This window comes from Camelus ferus, chromosome 29 (assembly GCF_009834535.1).
Source record: "Camelus ferus isolate YT-003-E chromosome 29, BCGSAC_Cfer_1.0, whole genome shotgun sequence".
Lineage (NCBI taxonomy): Eukaryota > Metazoa > Chordata > Mammalia > Artiodactyla > Camelidae > Camelus > Camelus ferus.
Window position 1 is genome coordinate 21,204,005 of NC_045724.1, and position 18,635 is coordinate 21,222,639.

An 18,635-nucleotide genomic window follows, 5' to 3' on the forward strand; every position below is an offset into this window, starting at 1 on the left:
CCAGAGGCTCTGAGCAAAACAGGCCTCCAGGAAGCCCGCAGGGTTTGTCATGAACTGGGAGCAACCAGAGCAGGATTTATTGTATAAATTCTGACTCTTAAGCATCTCATAAAATATATGGGCTTCAAGGAAGAAGAAGAAGGAAAAAAAAAAAACCCCTCTACACACATACAAAAATTTGCACACGATTTTGGATGGTTTTAGGCTGGCTTCTTAGAGCTGTATGGACCAAGTTAACAACTTCTGGATAATTAGTGCCCATGGATGCAATTTCATGGCCTATAGAAGGCCTCATCTTGGTTGTTACACAACATGAGCAAAGCTTATTTTGAGTTGGGAAATAGTCATGGAAAGACAGGAATGGAAAAAACTGTGATGTGTTTTCAGGACAATTTTTTTTCATGGAAAATTCTGTTTCCCATGTGACTTTCTTGGTTATTGGGAGGGGGAAGGAGAAAGAAAAGTTGATGTAGGACAAATATAAATATCTTCTTTAGAAGTGTTTATGGAGAATTCCACATCATTTGAATACTTTTTTGGAACATCTTAAGAGCAATATTCCTGGTGGCAGGTTTATGGTTGCGATTTCTGTCCCAAAGAGCCACAAGCTGTATATTTAGGTCCGATGCCAGTGTCAGGAGTGGCATAAAGAGTAGAAAATCTGAACCTCAGAGAGACCCAGAGACCCTTTGGAGGGAACGATACTCTACTAGTCCTTTCACTCTTTCGTACTCCCATGACATATATTTTTCAGAACATAGGAAGAACAAGATGTCATGTGTGAATCTGAACATTCAGATGCCATAAAATTATTCTGCATTTGGGAAAATCGAGAACAAATTAGGACTCCTCCTTTGGTCTTGCGATGCTGAAAAATGGTCCCTGCTGAGTCTGAAAGCCTGATCCACTATCTGTATCCATTTCTCAGCTGTCAACCACAGCATCTAACTCCCTGCTGAGGAGCCCCAGGTACTGTCCGCAAATGCAAACTCCGTCCAGCCTGGGATCACCCCAGCAGTCAGCGGTAGGGACTTCACAGCTCAACAACACAAACCAGCATTTCTCTTAGAATTGGCGGTAGAAGATTTTCAGAGAATGGTTTTCATTTTGCATGCCTCACATTAAATATTGTTAAAAAATTAAAAACCCATTTTTTTTTTACAATTTACAAGTATTCCTATAAGAAGGAAATGACTAAAAAAATACCCACCCAAGCACCCACCACTCATCTAGCGAATAATGCTAAGAATACATAGGCTGTGACCGAAGAAGGCTGTGACTCGTGGGGAAGCGGGGAGGTGCAGCCCATCCTCGGGAAGAAGGTGAGACATGTGGATGCAGAGAGGTGTGGTCCACGGCGCTTTGCTTCCTAAGTCAAATTCAGCAGCCACGTTTCAGAGCCAAGGCCATTACTTATTTCGACCTAAAACAGAAGATAGGAATTGCTTTAAAAGACTTCAAAATTGAAAGCTAAATTTCCTTTCTGTTCATCCAGGCTTTTCAAAGATGAACTGTAGCCAGAAGAAGGATAAACCCCTGGGCTCCCTGATTTTCAGGTCAGGGCAGGGCCAGCAGGTGTCAACACCAGAGTATCAGACTTGTGGTTTCCTGGGGAGGAAGTGCCAGCCACATGGCAGTCAGGAAGTGACGTCCAGGTGTGGCCTTTGGCTGCCTTGGGGTAAAGATGACAGGGCAGCATTATGTCCCCCAGTTGCCAGCTACACCCCTAGCCTAATCTCGCTACAGCTTTCTGTGGGTTGCCTGCTCAAGAACCACCCTCGCTTTCCTACAGCCTGACCATCCACCCACGTCCCTTACATACATCCCGCCCTGTGATGGTCAGTTTTATGTGTCAGTTTTGCTAGACCATAGCACTCGGATACTGGGTTGAACACCGGTCTCAATGTCATCGTGAAGGTATTTTTTAAAGACGAGATTAACATTTAAATCAATAGACTTTGAGTAAAGTAGATTTGCTCCGTGATGTGGGTGGGTCTTGTTCCATCAGTTGAAGGCATTAACAGCAAAGACTGAGGTCCCTGGAGGAAGAAGGAATTCTGTCTCTACACTGTTCTTAGATTCAAGCCTTCCCTGGGTCTCTAGTTGGCCAGCCTACCCTGCAGATCTTGGACTTGCCAGTCTCTGCAACCCCATGAGCCAATTTCTTAAAATTCTCTCTCTCTCTCTCCACACACATACACAGCCTAATGGTTCTGTTTCTCTGGAATTCACACTCATCTCCAGTCACTCTTGTTGCCATACATCTGACAAACACTCTGAGCGTCTTTCTGACTCTCCACTAGGCAGTGAGCCTTTGGAAGGTGAGGGTCCCAGGCTCACACATCTTCCCACAGCATCAACCTCAGCACAGAGTCTGCCACGTAGTTGGCACCTAGTAAATATTTGTTGGGTACTTTTTGCTCTCATTGTTTCTCTCATGTGGAAAAAGTCTTAGCTGATCCAAATCTAGTCATCTTTGAGGTTCAAGTTGAAACTGGTTCTCCTCTGTGAAGACTCCACCGCGACCTCAGCCGCGTTGCTTTCTCAGCCTGCTAACGGCAGCTCCGTGCTATCCGCCAGGCCCCACGTGGAGCCCACGGTGCTCGGCGCCACGACTAACTGTGCTCTGATCGTCCCAGTCAGCTACGGAAGTTCTCTCCCTCCAGCTAAATGACGAGCAGCTTGCCAGTGGAGACTGTGTTTCGCACTTATTTTTATGTCCCCATCAAGCAGTGCTCTCCCATTAACTCAGTTCAATGACTTTCTCTTTGACTTTTTAGTCATAATGTGAAATAGCTGAAAAAAATTCCCAGTTTCCCTGTTTCATGTTTTGGCAGCGGCTCTTCTCCCTGGAAGCTCGGTTCCCTCCCCACCGCTTGGGAGTGGGGGCTCTTCAGTTCTCTCCTCATCTTCCCACACGTTTTCTCTGCCCTGTATTCCTCTACATTCTGGAAAACATAGCCCACATGCTTGCCCTTTTACCCCGCTGTTGTTTAACAAGGATTTAAACTGAAAGCTAAAGGGATGAGATTAAAATGCTGGGCTATTTACAGTTTTATACAACCTTCTGGAGTGTTAGCTTTGGGCATTGGGAATAACGTCTGCAAGGAGTTTTCAAGAAGAACATAAAGCAACTTTGAGAAGAGGCATTGAGAGGGAAGCCTAATGGCAACCCTGCCTTAGGTTTTATTAACAGGTTGATTTTGAAAAATCATACATAACCAGAAGTAGAGAGAATGGCATTATGAATACTTACAGTACCCACCGTCCTGCTTCAAGTAAAATAAAAATGATCTAATCAAGTCTCATGTATTCACTATGGCTTTTTTTTTTTTTGTGGCTAGAGTATTTAATTAATTAATTAATTTATTTTCTCTTTGGTGCAGAGTTAGTTTATTGAAGTATCTTTCCCCCTCCTTTTTATTGAAATGTAGTTGATTTACAATGCATTCATTTCTGATGTACAGAATAGTGATTGAGTTATACATGTATACATACAAATATACTTTTTCATATTCTTTTCCATTGCAGGTTACTGCAAGCCATTGACTACAGTTCCCTGTGCTCTACAGTAGGACCTTGTTGTCTGTCTATTCTGTACATAGTCTGTATCTGGGCTGGAATGTTTAAAAGCACATCCTAGACATGTCATGTCCTCGTCAGCACATCTTCATGACTGCTCTGACTCAGAGATTCCTGGTCAGGGACGTGAACCAATTGGTTGCCATGGTTTGGCAAGGGGTGTGCGTGTCTGTGCTCTTGGCAGCTAGTGGGTGAAGGGCGAGAATGGTGCCAAATGTCCCCAGATGCACAGGGGAGCCCCCACTGCAAAGAATGATCTGGTCTAGAGTTAACAGAGGTTGAGAAACTCTGCTCAACTGATAAGAATTTATTTTTCTTCTTTTTTTTTAACCTATTCATTAGCATATCCATCAAAATAAACAATAACTTCTTAATATTATTTACATCCAATCCATAGTCACATTTCCCCAATTGTCTAAAAGCATCTCGTTACCGTTGGTTTGTTGAAATCAGAATCCAAACAAGGTATACACATTGTATTTGACTAGCATGTCTCTTAAATCTCTTTTAATTAGTAAGAGTTTGCTCACCCCCTCCTCCCTTTTATTCATTTGTCTTATACTATTTCCCACATTCTAGACTGGCTGATCGTTTCCTTGTGGTGAGATTTAACTTACTCTGTTATTCTTGTATTTTCTACACTCAGGCCAAGATCAATCAGTCCAAGCTGTTCCCATAGAGGGTGCTGTCTCTTCTTAGCATCACCTCAGGAGACACATAACGTCTAGCTGTCACTCTTTTAATGACGGATCAATGAGTCTGGGCAGAGAGTTTGAGTTTTGGGAGCCCTAAGATCATTGCTTTTTGCAGATGTTTGTAGATATGGTAGCAGTTACCTAAGGGGTACCTATCCTCAAGGCAGAATGAAATCAAATAATAAGATAATGATGTTATTTCAAAGTGCATCTCCTGAGAGCTTGTCATTGTCTCTTTTTCTCTTGCTCTTTTAAGTCTCTCTGTGTCACTTCTGGGTGTGCGTGCGTGTGTGTGTGTGTGTGCGTGTGTGTGCTTGTGTGTGCTTTACTCTGTGTTTTGTTATGTTCTTTCTTATGTCTTGTTTCTCCCCAGAATCTATCATAACATTGAGATTATGCATATTTTTAATGTGAATATAAAATGAAAAAAATATACTTAACATAAGATTTGGTTTATGTTCATACCTTTAATTTTAAAATCAGTGGCTACTTTCTGTTGGAAAACAGGGCCAAGTGAAGTTACTTTTACTTATGCTGGTTAAGCCATCAAAAAGAATGAAATAATGCCATTTGCAGCAACATGGATGGACCTAGAGATTATCATATTAAGTGAAGTAAGTCAGAGGCAAATATCTTATGATATCACTTACATATGGAATCTAAAAATGATACAAATTCTATTTACAAACCAAAAACAGACTCACAGACATAGAAAACAAATTATGTTTACCAAAGGGGAAAGGGCGGGGGAAGGATAAATTAGGAGTTAGGGATTAACAGATGTACATTATTATATATAACACAGATAAACAACAAAGACCCACTGTACAGCACAGGGAACTATACTCAATTTCTTGTAATAACATCTAATGGAAAAGAATCTGCAAAGAAAAATATACATGCATGTATATGCATAACTGAATTGCTTTGCCGTACACCTGAAACTAACATTGTAACTCAACTGTACTTCAATGAAAAATAAAATGTAAAAAATACTTATGCTGATTAATTTTGGGGGAGGGTGCTCCGTATCTCCACATCACTGCATAAATTTGTTTTCTTGCTATTCACATCAATGACAAATACTGAGAAGAATCCTGGGACTTCACACAAATTGACAGCTTCCTTGGAGGGCACCACGCCGATATGAGTTTCTCATTTTGGAAAAGGCTTCATGCGCTAAGGGCCACCTCCTTTGTGCTAAGGCAAGCAGGCAGGGAAGCCCGCCTCTCCTTTGGGACGGCCAAGAGTGCACCCAGGGCATCACCACTGGAGCACTCTGCACTCTTGAGGCAGCTCTCGGGAGAGTTCATGGCTCTGTAAGTGCCCACCATTGCCAGGGGCTGCTGGGAGCCCTCGGGCAACAGAACTCTATGCTGAGTAACGGGAAACATGAGCCAGCCATGGCTGTGAGCAGAGTACAGACACCTTGCTCTGTGTGTCCTGGGGGACCAACACGATGGACGAGCGTGAGCGTGTGAAAGCCAATCAAGGACAAATGAAAACAGTATCAAGCCAGAGGGCTGTCACTTCATGTCTTCAGATGCTTGGTCCAGAAATGAGGAGTGATGAGGTAGATGAAGGTTCCCCAAATGCAGCTCATTAATACATTGCTAGGGTTTTTCAATCAGGGTTTGAAAGCACATCATTGTCACCTCTCTAACCCCTACACACACACACACACACACACACACACACACACCCCCTAGGTGTTGTCCTCCTAAGTGTTTTTTTTGGGGGGGAGGTAATTAGCTTTATTTATTTATTATTATTTTTAAAGGCAGGTACTGGGGATTGAACCCAGGACCTTGTGCATGCTAAGCACGTGCTCTACCACTGAGCTATCCCCTCCACCCCTCCTCGCTGGTATTTAATCTCATGTTGGAAATGCATAATGGCCTGGCAGCGACTTGCAAGGATACTGAAACAAAACAGCTGCTCCCAGGAAAGAGCAGATGGACATCGCCACCCCTGGCTCCATCCAGCAGTCCTGATCGTTGGAGGTGAATATCCTCTGAGTCTGGACCGTCAGAGGCGGAGGACAGGCAGGAAGGGACGGGTGGGAGCTGACTGCCGGGCCAGAGCATTTGTCTTTCAGAACTTAGTTGCGGCAGCAGACACTTGATCAGCAGCGGTCACATAGCATGTAACAATCTTTTGTGAAGAAAAATTAGCCTCCAGCAAAGGCAATCAGGCAAGCCAAGACACCAGAGAAAAAGTCAAGTTCTCATTTGGAAACCTTAGAAAAAGATCAGCTAAAAGCAGTGGGAAAAGCTTTTTTCATCAAGTCGTTCTTAACTGCAGTCACGGGGCGTCTTCCTCATGGAAATGTCTATCATCATCAGATCTCCCTCTGCTTCTGTTGCGAAACTCAGTTCTGAGATTCCACTGCTGTCTTTCTTGGATAAACTGCCTCAGCCTAATTATTTTTATGCAAAGAATTACCTCTACATGGAGCTTAATTTTCCCACTACCCAGTCACTAACAATTATGGTAATTTTGACAAACCTCAAAGTAAGTTCAGCTGCTCACAGTGACGTTCTCTGATATTCTGTATCTCTTTCATGGCTGCATGGGTCTATGCCAAGCCATTTTTCTTCCTGAGAGGTGAATCTGCTTCTGTGAGCCCTCTCCCCTTGGTGACTGCTGCTTCTACCATCAGCTGCCACGTTAGGTGTCCCTTCAAAGCCACCGCTGACCACATGAGTAACCCTTGCCCTTCCCCTGTCGTGAAAGGTGGTCTAGTAGCAGCAAGGAGAAGATCCAGGTTGTACTTGCGTTGAGAATTACAGCCCCGTCATGTGGGGCCATGAAAGATAATGGACCCCAGCACAGGCTACCCTTGACCTGGGTACCACATATCCCCAAGTCAGACCCAGATGACATCACTGGAAGCATCTCTTTAGCCTCCAGTATAAAGAGTCATGTCATTTAGATGGCGAAGCAATGGCGGCTGAGGGTCTCAGAGCATCCCCACTAGAAGCTGTCAAGATTCCTCTTCTGCGTAATCATCTGCTTCCTTATGGATTTGCTGACTTTATGGGAGAACTACGGCAAAGGCAGGCCAGACTCAATAGGCACAAATTTCAGCTTCATCCTCTGTAGGATGGCCAAGCAAATTAGCCTCTATGCAGGGGACCCCTGTTTTCTTCTGCTGCTTTTGATCAGCTCCTCATCATCCTTCCAAAGTCAGCCCAGGCATCATCTCCCAGAGGAGGCTTCCCCCTCCAAGTGAGAAGTAAACGTTCTCTCTTCTGCCAAAAATTGCCTCGGGGACATCGTTTCATATCTACTTATTTCTACGTAGGTCCCCTCTCCTAGATCATTAGCTGCCGGAGGTCAAAGCTTAGGTATTACTCATCCTTGTGTCTCCAGCATGGGGCCCGGTACACACATTGTAAGTGATCAGGAAGCAGTTGAAAATGCAAGTAAACCAATTCATTTGACCAGTGGGCCTTGATAGCTTGATGCCATCACTTTAAAGAGAGCCAAAGCATGAAAGACCAAATCTATACGTAAACTGCCTCATCCCATCCCATCACCCCAGTACATTCACAGGCATTTGGACTGTGGGCCCTAGAAAAATACATTAATGATTATGAGCAATGATATGATCAAATGCAAGAATGAAGGCTCCCTGTACAAGTCTGCAGCATCCGCCACGAACGGAGTGTCTGCTTGTAACCACCCGTCTAGAATTGAAAGTTATCCGTCTACATCGGAGTGCCTGGGGATATGATAAGGATTTTCCCAATCCCCTTAACAAAGTGGTGTCTTAAAACCTGACTTTGGACGCCATGGAGATTAGAGCCTCCATGAAAGTTAAGAGCCACGGTTCACTCCCTCCTCTAACATCTTAGTCCAGAAATTTGGAGTTTTCTCCAAGTCTGTTGCTGGTACAATGGATAGGGCACCACTGAGCGGGTACAACGAAATCCAGTATAAAGGACTTACGGAAAGAAATCAAGCAGGCTGAGTGATGCTGACTGGATAAACTGCAATATTTGCACACCTGAGGGGGGCACACACACTGACCTCTTAAACCGTTTCACGCACAATGGTTTTAATTCAGGGTTTAGTTTGATCTTGCCGATTCCCACTCCCTCCATGGTTGAAAGGCATTCTGTATTCATCTGACATAATAATACGCATAATCTATCAAAGCAGAAACTTGTTCTCTTGCTTTCTGCAGCCTGTGTTGATGCCACATTCAGCTGAAAAGGTGTGGCGTTCAGCACTGAACAGGGTAGTTGAGAAACCCCTTTGAGGAGGGAGTGGAGTTGATCAAAGCCGTTTAGGTAATCTTGCGAAGACGTCTCTTGTGTTCTTGATTCACAGAGATGGAAGGGACTTGAGGGAACAGAGATGGAAGTCCCTTGGCTCTGGGCTGTGCCACCGGACACCCTTTCCAGGTTCACGGGTACACGAGTGTCATTCAAGAAAGGAGATTCGATTACCAACGTTAATCAGTTGCTGTTTTTAATAACCTTCCCTCGTAGAAAGACCTTTCTCACATCTGACCAATATCTTGCCTAGTGCAGTTTCTCTGCCAAGTTATTTTTTTCACAGTGTAGACGAAAGAAATCATTCATCATCCTCTTCTCACATAACAAATACTTAGAAGACTTTCCAAGTCACCACCAGGCATTGTTTTAGCTCTTTTCTCACTTTCAATGGACCGATCATCCTTGTCATTGTCACAGTCCCTGCCAAGTTCCCCAGACCCACAAATATCAGCTTTTGGAGTAGATCCCTGACAGGCACTCAGCAGTGTGAGTAATGAGGTGGTGGCTGCTTGGTTCCAGAGTGTTACATAAGGTGAAAGTCTTTTCCAAGTTGGATTTGCTTTAAGAAAACAATATGTATTTAAACATCTCTCATGTGACAGGCACAGTGCTGATTTTTGTAGCTTCCGAGCTATGTTTCCTTTAGCTCATTCTGCCGGTATAAAACTAATTTCACCTGGGGAGATGCAGGTGCCTGGGCAGGCTTCTCAGGGTGTCAGTCCCCAAAGAAGCTGGGGGAGGGGCCTGCAGACTTGGGCAGGAGCCACTGTGGCAAAGAGGCTGCCGATGAAGCCTTCTCAGACGTGTTTCTTACACCAGTGACTGTTTTTACAAATTTCCTCTGCCACCATGAAATTACAGGGCAATGGGCTGAAAGAATCAGAATCTGAGCAAGTCCACAATGTCATGGTGAGAGTTGACCATCCAGGACAGATCCCAGCTCCACCACTTGCTACTTGAGAGACTAGGAAAGTTGCTCCTCCTCTGAGAACTTCATGTCCCTTGTTTATAAAGTAGATTATTAACTAGTACATTACAGCGTCTTCATGGGGACTAAGTGAGATGAACTGTGCAGAGTGGTTAGCACATGAGCGCTATCATTTTATGCAGCCGTCTGTTTGCTACTTAGAGCTTTCGAAGAGTGGAGTCACTGTATCTATTGTCTTGTTTTCTAGTATTTTATCAATCAACTGACCATAATTCCTTCCTTATACGCAACTGAAATCTGTCCAGTTTGAGGTGTTTTTGTTGTAGCTGTTGACTTCCTTCCATGTTCTCTAGGGACGGTTGGTCAAATATTTGAGTACTGGACATATTCACGGACCGCTTTACAGATGCTCTACGTACCTTCTCCCATTTAATTCATCCTCCTCCTTCTCCGCCTATGAAGCCATATTACAGATGACAGAAGCAAGACTCAGAGACATCAAAGAAGGCCCTTGAAACCACACAGGCAGAGCCTGGATCCCAACTTGGGTTTTCTTCCCTTTTCCCTCTCCTAGGCTGCCCGCAAGACACATATTTAGTCTCTCTTCTGCAGACTGAATCATTTGTTTTTCCAACTCAGCAGTCAACAACTGATAAGAAAAATGAAATAAAACTATCATTTTAGAAACATACACCACGTCACCAACTTCAAATCCTTTTGGGGATGAGCAAGAACAATGATAAAGTTGGGTTACATGTGAAAGGTGTGTTTTAAATATGAGTGGAAAATTAAACCAGTAATTAGTAGCAGCAGGTCCAAATTATGTCAGGTTTGGTTAGTTGTGGCCAAGTTAGAAGGATTAATATTTTCCATCTCATCACACCTTTACTTACAGACGAACAGGCTTTAATTCAACATGATCCTGGTAGTAGGGGTGTGCAGTAAGTCCACCTATGAAATCAACTGAGAACACAACATAGCCCAGTATGAATACATGTGTAAATAAAAACGCACATAACAGCAGGTGCTTAAAAGAACACATACAAGTAATAGCGACAAAACATCTGCCTACCACAAAATGGAAAAATGTGTCTTTCATATAAAAGACTTAAAAATATTACCAATAGTCAAAAAAGGGAAAATTAAAAAAAAACACACACACATAGAACTTGGGATCTTAGGGACTGAAAAATCACAGTTGTTGTTGGCCTTAGTGAAAAATGAAGTAACATTAAATAACATTAGATTTTAAATAATGTGTTTGTCCTTAGGCAAACAGATATGCCCTTTCCCCCAATACATCAAAAGGTATACCATTTCTTCTTGTTGCCAGAATCCATTTTTTTTTCCTTAAGAATATTTATTGCATCATTAGAAAGACCTTTGAGAAGTCACAAGATCTATGTCCTTGCCTTCTGTCCTCAAGCCATCCCTGACAAATAAGCACCTGCCTTTTGAGAGAAGGTTTCATCTCCTCTCCGGTGGTGGTATGGTGCTTGGTTCACAGGCTGTATGGATTCACTATTTTTGGTAATATTCTTCCTAATTTCTTCCTGTTTTGATCAAAGCCTCAACCTTTCTTTTTCAATCCTAATGTCTATGGATAATCTTAGTTCTCTTCTCCTGTTCTGTAATTTTTTTGTCACAGCCCATTAAAAATATTAATGAGTTTATACCAAGCTCTGGTTACATTTGAGGACTCAAACATTAACAGGTCCACGGGCACGGAGGGACACAGCTCTCAGTGCGCACGCACGTGTGTGTGTGTGTGTGTGTGTGTGTGTGTTTAGGTACACAGAATATGAATATTACATCACATCCTCAGTTCAGGACAGGCATGCTAGTGAACTGTGATTTAGGGAGAGGTGAACTAGCCTAGAAGGTGATCTGCTTTGACCTGCTCTCTTGTTTTGTCTCCATTGGAGGAGGTGAGGTAAGGCTTCACAGGTCACTGTGTAGACATGAGCTTTGGAATCCTGCGGGGTTCACAATGACCAGGGGACAAGGGACCCTCTCCAGGTAATCCCCCTGGACACCAGACAAGCATGAAGCCCATCCTTTTCCTATTAAGTCCTGTGAGTTACCTGGATACAACCTTAACAGAGAGAAATAGCGAGAGGGAAGTCAATCTGAGACACTAAAAAGATTTTCCCAGAGAGAACAAGCAGTGCCTTAGGGGCCATGTAGTCAGATTGGATTATGTTTTATAGATCAGATATTTAATCAAATATCCACTGTCTCACCTTGTTGACCAATGGGTGGGAATTTAGAAGGAAGATCATTTGATCGATTAAGATCATTGATTAAAAGTTGAATGACCATATAATTTACAGGACAATTTTAGACATTAAAAGGTGTATTAAAGTAAACAAATTATAAATATATACATTTGTGAGTCAAATAATTCAATGGAAAGATTATATTAACAATAAAATCTATTTATAAAAATAAAAAATCAAAAACGAATATCTGTATTCATTAAAGCAAAAAAAGAAAGAAAACTTCCTTATATTTATCATTTGAATATTAAAATATAACATTAACAGGGTGATTATTTTTGGTGTAAATTCATGTACTGCTGTGAATCCACTCCTTGGCCCACCTCTGTCTCTAATACACCACATCACTGGTATTCTGGGGAAAAACACACACATAATAAATAGTTTTTCAATATGGTCTTATTATTTTGTAAATTTACTTATAATCTTATTCAAAATTTCTTTTTATGATTAATAAATTTGAAAATTTTGATACCTTAATTGACTCTGTAAATCAAAGTATTTTTAACTATGAAAACATTTTCTGTACAAGGTTCTGGTAAATCCCAAGCAAGTTAGCTAAAGGGAGGATCTGTGTGACATAGTTTAGCCCAAATGCTTTCCCAGGAACTGTTATTTTACTTCCACTTAGCACATCTGTCTTTGCCAAAAATTTTACAAGATACAAAACTTAAATTGTATCTATTTATGATTCTTTTTAGGTCTTCTTGTGAATTAACTTCAATTCATTTTGATGCAGAATATAAATTTGTAGAATCAAACACAGGGACTCTGTTAAAAGAGTCTTTTTTTCAAGTTGAGATATTTCAATAGGAAATTATAAAACTGAAAATTAAATCCTGTATAACATTTGAACTCTCATTATTTCATTCATCCAGTTCTCTTGCTTTTGTGAGCATATATTTCAGTGTTCTCCTTTTTTTATGCGCTTTCACTTATTGCCATTTACTAAAAGCTTCAAAAGATAATTTTGGGAATGCTTCATTTGTTGAATTCTATTTAAATTCTTCAACTGATCCTGAATGCAGTGTAACTAAAACGTTGAAGACATTTATACAAATACTCACAAGCATTATAGGAAACGTAGATTAATTTACAAAGTAGTTCTTCAAAGGCTGGAATAACCCTCTCTCTGATGGATGGAGAGAAGCAAAGAGAGATAATGTATTGTGTCATCCTGAAATGTTTTCATTTGTTTGTTTTCAACATCAACTTCTTTACAAAAATATTCTCAGGGAAATGCAAACCATGCTGAGACACTACTTTATATCCACTAAAATAGCTATAATAAATAAAATGAGATAATCACAAATGTTGGTAAAGATGTGGAGAACCTGGAACCCTCATGCACTGCTGGGAGGAATGTAAAATGGTGCAACCACTTTGGAGAACAGTTAGGCAGTTCTTAAAATGGTTAAATATAGAGTCACCATATGACCCAATAATTCTACTCCTAGGCATGTACCCAAGAGAAATGAAAACATATGTCTACACAAAAACATGCACACAAGTATTTATAATAAGCAAAAGGTGGAAAAAATATTGTAGTTCACTTACCCTACTGCGTGTGAGTGTGTATGTATACATACAAATTTTGAGAACTTGACAAGACTGTCAAAAAAGCAACTATTAAGGAGGAATCATTGAAAAGTAGGTGATTATAAAACTGAAAACATCAAGAATCCTTTATGGAGGAAGCACAACAACAGAAGCCAGATGTTTCCATATTAAAAAAATAATGTTTTATGCACACACCAACACTTCCTATTTGCCAGAGTAGAAAGAGAGTTTAAGTCAAGAGAAACACTGACGTGTAAATGGAGGGCAGGAATATACATCTTGAAAGCTTTTTAAAATAATGTTTTAAAAAATCAAGAATTTTATTTTTTTTTAAAGATGATTTGAAATACTTGAAAACAACTCAGCAGGAAAGATCTTTGGCTTTTGAGTGTGCAGAATGGTGATAACAGCACACTGTCAGGAACATAAAGCAACTGTGCATCCTAAAAGTCACTGTCATGAGAAAGATGTGAGAAGATGCTGAATTAAGCAGTTTCTCCAGTAGAAATAAGGAGATGAATTTCAATGAAACATGGGAAGCAACAGAAGAGTCATGGAAATGCTTTTGGAGGTATTAAAAAAGGAAATATCCAGAAATCTGCAGTCATTCCGGCGAGAACACCATCTAAGTGTCTCTGGCAGAAGAGTGCCCTTGGAAGAGACCGGGAAGACAGAAGGAAGGAGGCAGGGGGATGGGGCACAGCTTGCCGGGTGACCTGCAGGATACTTCTGTTGAATTCCATATACTCTGGTTATCAATGTCTTAAAACGTAAAACGAAGAATTAGCACAATTAAGACCTGGCATCCACAGTGCAGAACAACCAGTAACACAAAGCCCTGACCTCTTCCTCGTTCTCAGGAAGCCGAGGTGTTACTATACCAGATCCCTCAGGGGGAGCCCATGGCAGCCAGGAACACCACGGGTTGTTGTCCTTTCCAATTTATTTCCTGTGCCAACTTCAAAAGCACAGCCAAGCGACTTCTTGGAAGAAATTAAGTTACTTGCAACGGAATATCTTTGTGGTGACTCACTGTAACCACTGCAAATCCCTGACAGGGATTCTCACTGACCTGGAGGAATTGCAAAGCTACTTTGGATTGAAAGCATCATCTTACTGTACGAATACTGACTGGTTTTCCACTTGTAATAGAGTCATAGCCAACTGCAGCTTTTCTGTTTGACTACAGGAAACATTCAGTCATAAATGAAGTTTCCAACAGATGGCTGAGGGCGACTGACTCAGTGCCTCCCTCAGACATCGCAAACCTGATGGACACCTAAAGCAACACAGACCATTTCCAGTGCGCACTCAAGCTATCATTCTGTCCCCAGTTTAATATACTCACCAAATAATTGACCAGAGTGGAGGTATTTTCTTTCTGATCCAGCTCTGTTGCACGCTGCCTGGTCCCTGAACTGGGAAACACCAAGACACCACTGTACCACTGCGTTTAGCTCAGAGAAATGAAAAGACTCTGGCAGATGAGGACCGATTCACATATGCATTCTGAATGCTTCCTTGTCTATCACTGTTCCTGCTGTGTGGTTATGAGACTGTTCTAATAAGCATTTATTTTATAAGTTGCCGGCAATAATGTCTTTTTTAAAAAAAAATTCTTTTTTTATTGCCGTATAGGCAATTTACAATGTTAGTTTCAGATGTACAGCAAAGCGATTCAGTTATACATATACATATATATATATATATATATATATATATTTGTTTCTTTTCCATTACAGCTCATTACGAGAAATTGAATATAGTTCCCTTTTATATATAGTAATGTGTATCTGTTAATCCCAGACTCCTAAGTTACCCCTCTCCTCCCCATTTCCCCTCTGGTAACCACAGTTTGTCTTCTATGTCCCTGAGTCTATTTCTGGTTTATAAATAAAATTTGTATCTTTTTTAAGATTCCACATATACGCGATAGCATATGAAGAATACTCTCATTTGACATCAGTAATGTCTTAAGGAAGCATTACTTCGGCCCTTTAAAGAATTCAAATATGGAGGTCGTCAGATGGTGATTGACTTGTTCCGTGATATGAATTCATAAGAGACAAGCCGGGGAAGAGGCTCGACATCAGCTGAGTTCATGCAGAGAGGCCCTTAAAGACCACTGGGAGGCCTCTGCAGCTTCCCACAGGTAATGAAAGCTTTTAGGAGAGACCAGCTATTTCAGAGGCAGTCAGCCACTGAACTCTGCCCGCGTTACTAGGGAACCAGCCAGTTCGCAGCATTACTGGTCTCCTGCCATCTCCCGCCTGAAGAATCAGAGCTTTCAGAGGGCACGGCCCGCTGTGCCAAACCGCAGGCCACGGTCGGGCTGCTCACAGCACATGAAGTGGCCGCAGGGGTGCCCGGATGGGCTGCTAAACCCAGCGCACTTCACAGTGTCCTGAAACGCTGCTGACGCCCAGCGCGGAGAAACTTCATGAACCTTGAGAGCTGTTCAAGCAGGCAGATGACACCCCGAGGGCAAGCTTTGTGGCTCTTCTTTACTGTGCTCTTTATGATGCAAGAAGTTTCAAATCTCTTCCGCCTTTCAGAAAGCATGTGAAGCGGAAGAAGGGGAGCAGTGGCACCAGTGAGATGCTCCAGGCGGAGTCGGCCCCACCTGGAAGAGCAGAGCCCACAGCCCCAGAGGCTGTGTCATCCAGATCAGAGTTTTCCAACACTTCTATCTCTTCCTGCCTGGTAACAGGCAGATGGACTCCTCTCACCTCAGTCTAGTTCCCCTCTGTCTTAGGCAGAGAACTGATACAGCTCAATTGACCTGGCTGGCAATTTGGCCTGGAAAACACTTGACAGTTGTCACCGGGGAAAGTCTGGAGGGTCTAGAAGCAACCCCAGGTCTGTCTGGGAGTCCCAGCCCCTCCTCATCCGAGAGAGCAGGAGCGGAGGCAATTCGAGGCCAGAAGTCTTCAACGGGGGGCTGCGTGCGCTGGGCAGAGGGGAGGACTGCCCACGTGGTGTGTGGGCAGGCACAGCTCAAGATGGTTAATTCCGAGAGCCTTATTCCAAAATGCATGTGTCCTGAGAAGGTACCTGTGACCATTCTGGTGGTTGACTCACTCCTCCTCTTCCACAGTTGTCTTCTTTTCGCTGTGCTGAAGGGCGTCTGCCCCCGCCACCAGGACGGGCTCACATCTTAGTGCGCCGCCCAGGGCGCGACAGCCTCCAGGGCACTAAACAGAACGGCATCTTTAATTTCTTGTGATGGATGATCACAAAGTGACAGCTACTAACCACGAGGCAGGTGGTTTCCAATTTTTGCTTCCAAAATAATTGAAGGAGAACCTAACCGATTTGTCAGTTGTAACACTTAAAAAGTAATTTTTGATAATGGATCACTGTATACTTTCGGATATATATTTCAGCTACTTTATCTAGAATTCCATTCGTTCCCATTTGTCCTGTCCCCTTTCCTCCTTTATTGCTTCTCTTTTGTATTTATCACCATTTACCATGCTGTACTATACATCTTACTTTAAAAAAATCTTATGTGATGTCTCACCCCTTCACTACAATTTAAGCTTTATAAGATAAGAAGTTTTGTCTGATCTTGTCTGATTTTGTTCCTTGTTATATTTCCAGCACCTAGAACAGTGCTTGGGACAAGGTAAGCCCTCAAAAATATCTGGGGAAAGAAGGAGTTGAAACAAGCAAGGGACATTGTTGTAAACAGTTTCCTCTCATTCTCATATTTCTTTTTTTCTGTGAACAGAAAATATCTATAAAAAAATTAAACAGAAAATTTCTATAAATACAACACTAGCACCAAACATTGAAAGTCCCTGAGGGTAGTCTATTGGATTCTAGGAATAACTAATATTCATCCATGAATACATAAACTAATTGAAACAAAACCACTCTGTCCAATTTATTAAGAGTTACCCCTTCCAATAACTATTTCATTTGATGTGTAAGACTTATTCATCCATATCTGTTAATATATTTATGTTTGCTCAGTCATGTTAGTAACCAATAATTGCAATTATAACCCCATCTAAAGAAGAATTTTAACACTAAAAGTCTGGTCACAGGAAAAAAATTAAATTCTTATTCATAGGAATAAATCTAAAAATTTGCATATCCTCACACTGAATACAACAAAATATATTAAGAGAAATTAAAGATGCCTTAAACAAATGGAAGAATCTAGAACAGTCACAGATTGTGAAATTCAATATTATAGCTGCCAGTTAATTTGTGGATCAGTTAATCTATGGATTCAAAGCAATCTCAGTAAAGATCTTCGGCAGTTTAATCAAGATGCTGATTCTAAAACGTATGTAAAAAGGCAGAAGAATAACTAAAGACTAGTTAAGACTAAGTCTCGAAATAAACCATAAAACTTCCTAATTTAAGATTTAAGAATGATAACTGGATTATACAGATTAAGAACTTTTATACAGTGAAAGATAACACGGAGAATGACATGTAATCTATAAGCAATTTTTCATTGCAGACGTGTGGAAGACTAAGAAAAAACTTTCAGGAATAAATATGTTACATTAAAACGGAATTTTATGACTGAAAAGGAACGGAGGTCTAAGTTCAAAAGAAAATGGAGCAATTTAAAATTTCCACTGTTAATTAAAGTTTGTTTAGGTACTTTTAAGTGGGTAATTATGAACATTAAATTGCTATGACACTGAGACCACATGGGATACATTGGAAAGAGTAATGCCTCAGATTTATTACTAAATACTGTAGTGATTTTGTAATGGGTCAACCTCTCTAAGCTGGAATTGTGTCTCCTGAACTCCCTGCGTCTATGGTTCTAAGTTAGTGTTGGCTACACGAGATGTTTGTGTGGGACGTGAAAGACAGACGTGAAGCTCAGGAAGCTGGTATAGGGTCCAGGTCCCACTGTAGCTTGTACTTGGAGGACTGACAGCCAAGATCAAGACGTGTTTGACAACGGAGACCACCCTGGACCCTTGCACAGCTCCGTAGATGCCAGCAGGAAAGACGGGAAAGGACAGGGGCTGCACAGTCCTGCCCCGCACAGCTCGCACCGCATCAGCCCTGAGCTCAGAATCAGTCCTGGGAGGAGCCCAGCCCTCCCCACGCTGACACCTGATGTGGCCGAGAAATCCCTGAAATGGCTGAGTTCTCCTGGCAGTGATCACCAAGGGGAGGACATGCTGAATCTGGTTTCGTGAAAAGAAGGGAAGGTATGTTTTTGCTTTTTAAAGATCATACCCACAGCATTTATCATATCATATTCTGTTACATTTTACTGAGCCAGACTTGAATACTGACAGTCTTCTAATTTCATTGTATAGCCATA

General features: G+C 41.8%; 1 protein-coding gene across 3 annotated transcripts in view; it reads right to left on the reverse strand.

Moving 5' to 3' along the window:
* Positions 1–487: 487 nt before the first annotated feature.
* NKAIN3 (sodium/potassium transporting ATPase interacting 3) overlaps positions 488–18,635 on the reverse strand; it is a 409,270-nt gene continuing 391,122 nt past the window's right edge. Inside the window, exons 6-7 of one of the 3 annotated variants that reach the window (XM_032470214.1) lie at positions 10,385–10,454; positions 488–1,423 (exon numbers count right to left, since the gene is read on the reverse strand). In XM_032470214.1, coding sequence (XP_032326105.1) covers positions 1,414–1,423; positions 10,385–10,454 — 80 coding nt within the window. In that variant the 3' untranslated portion in view covers positions 488–1,413. Of the gene's footprint in view, positions 1,424–10,374; positions 10,455–18,635 lie in introns of all 3 variants that reach the window. The other 2 variants (XM_032470215.1, XM_032470216.1) reach the window with 2 other exon arrangements.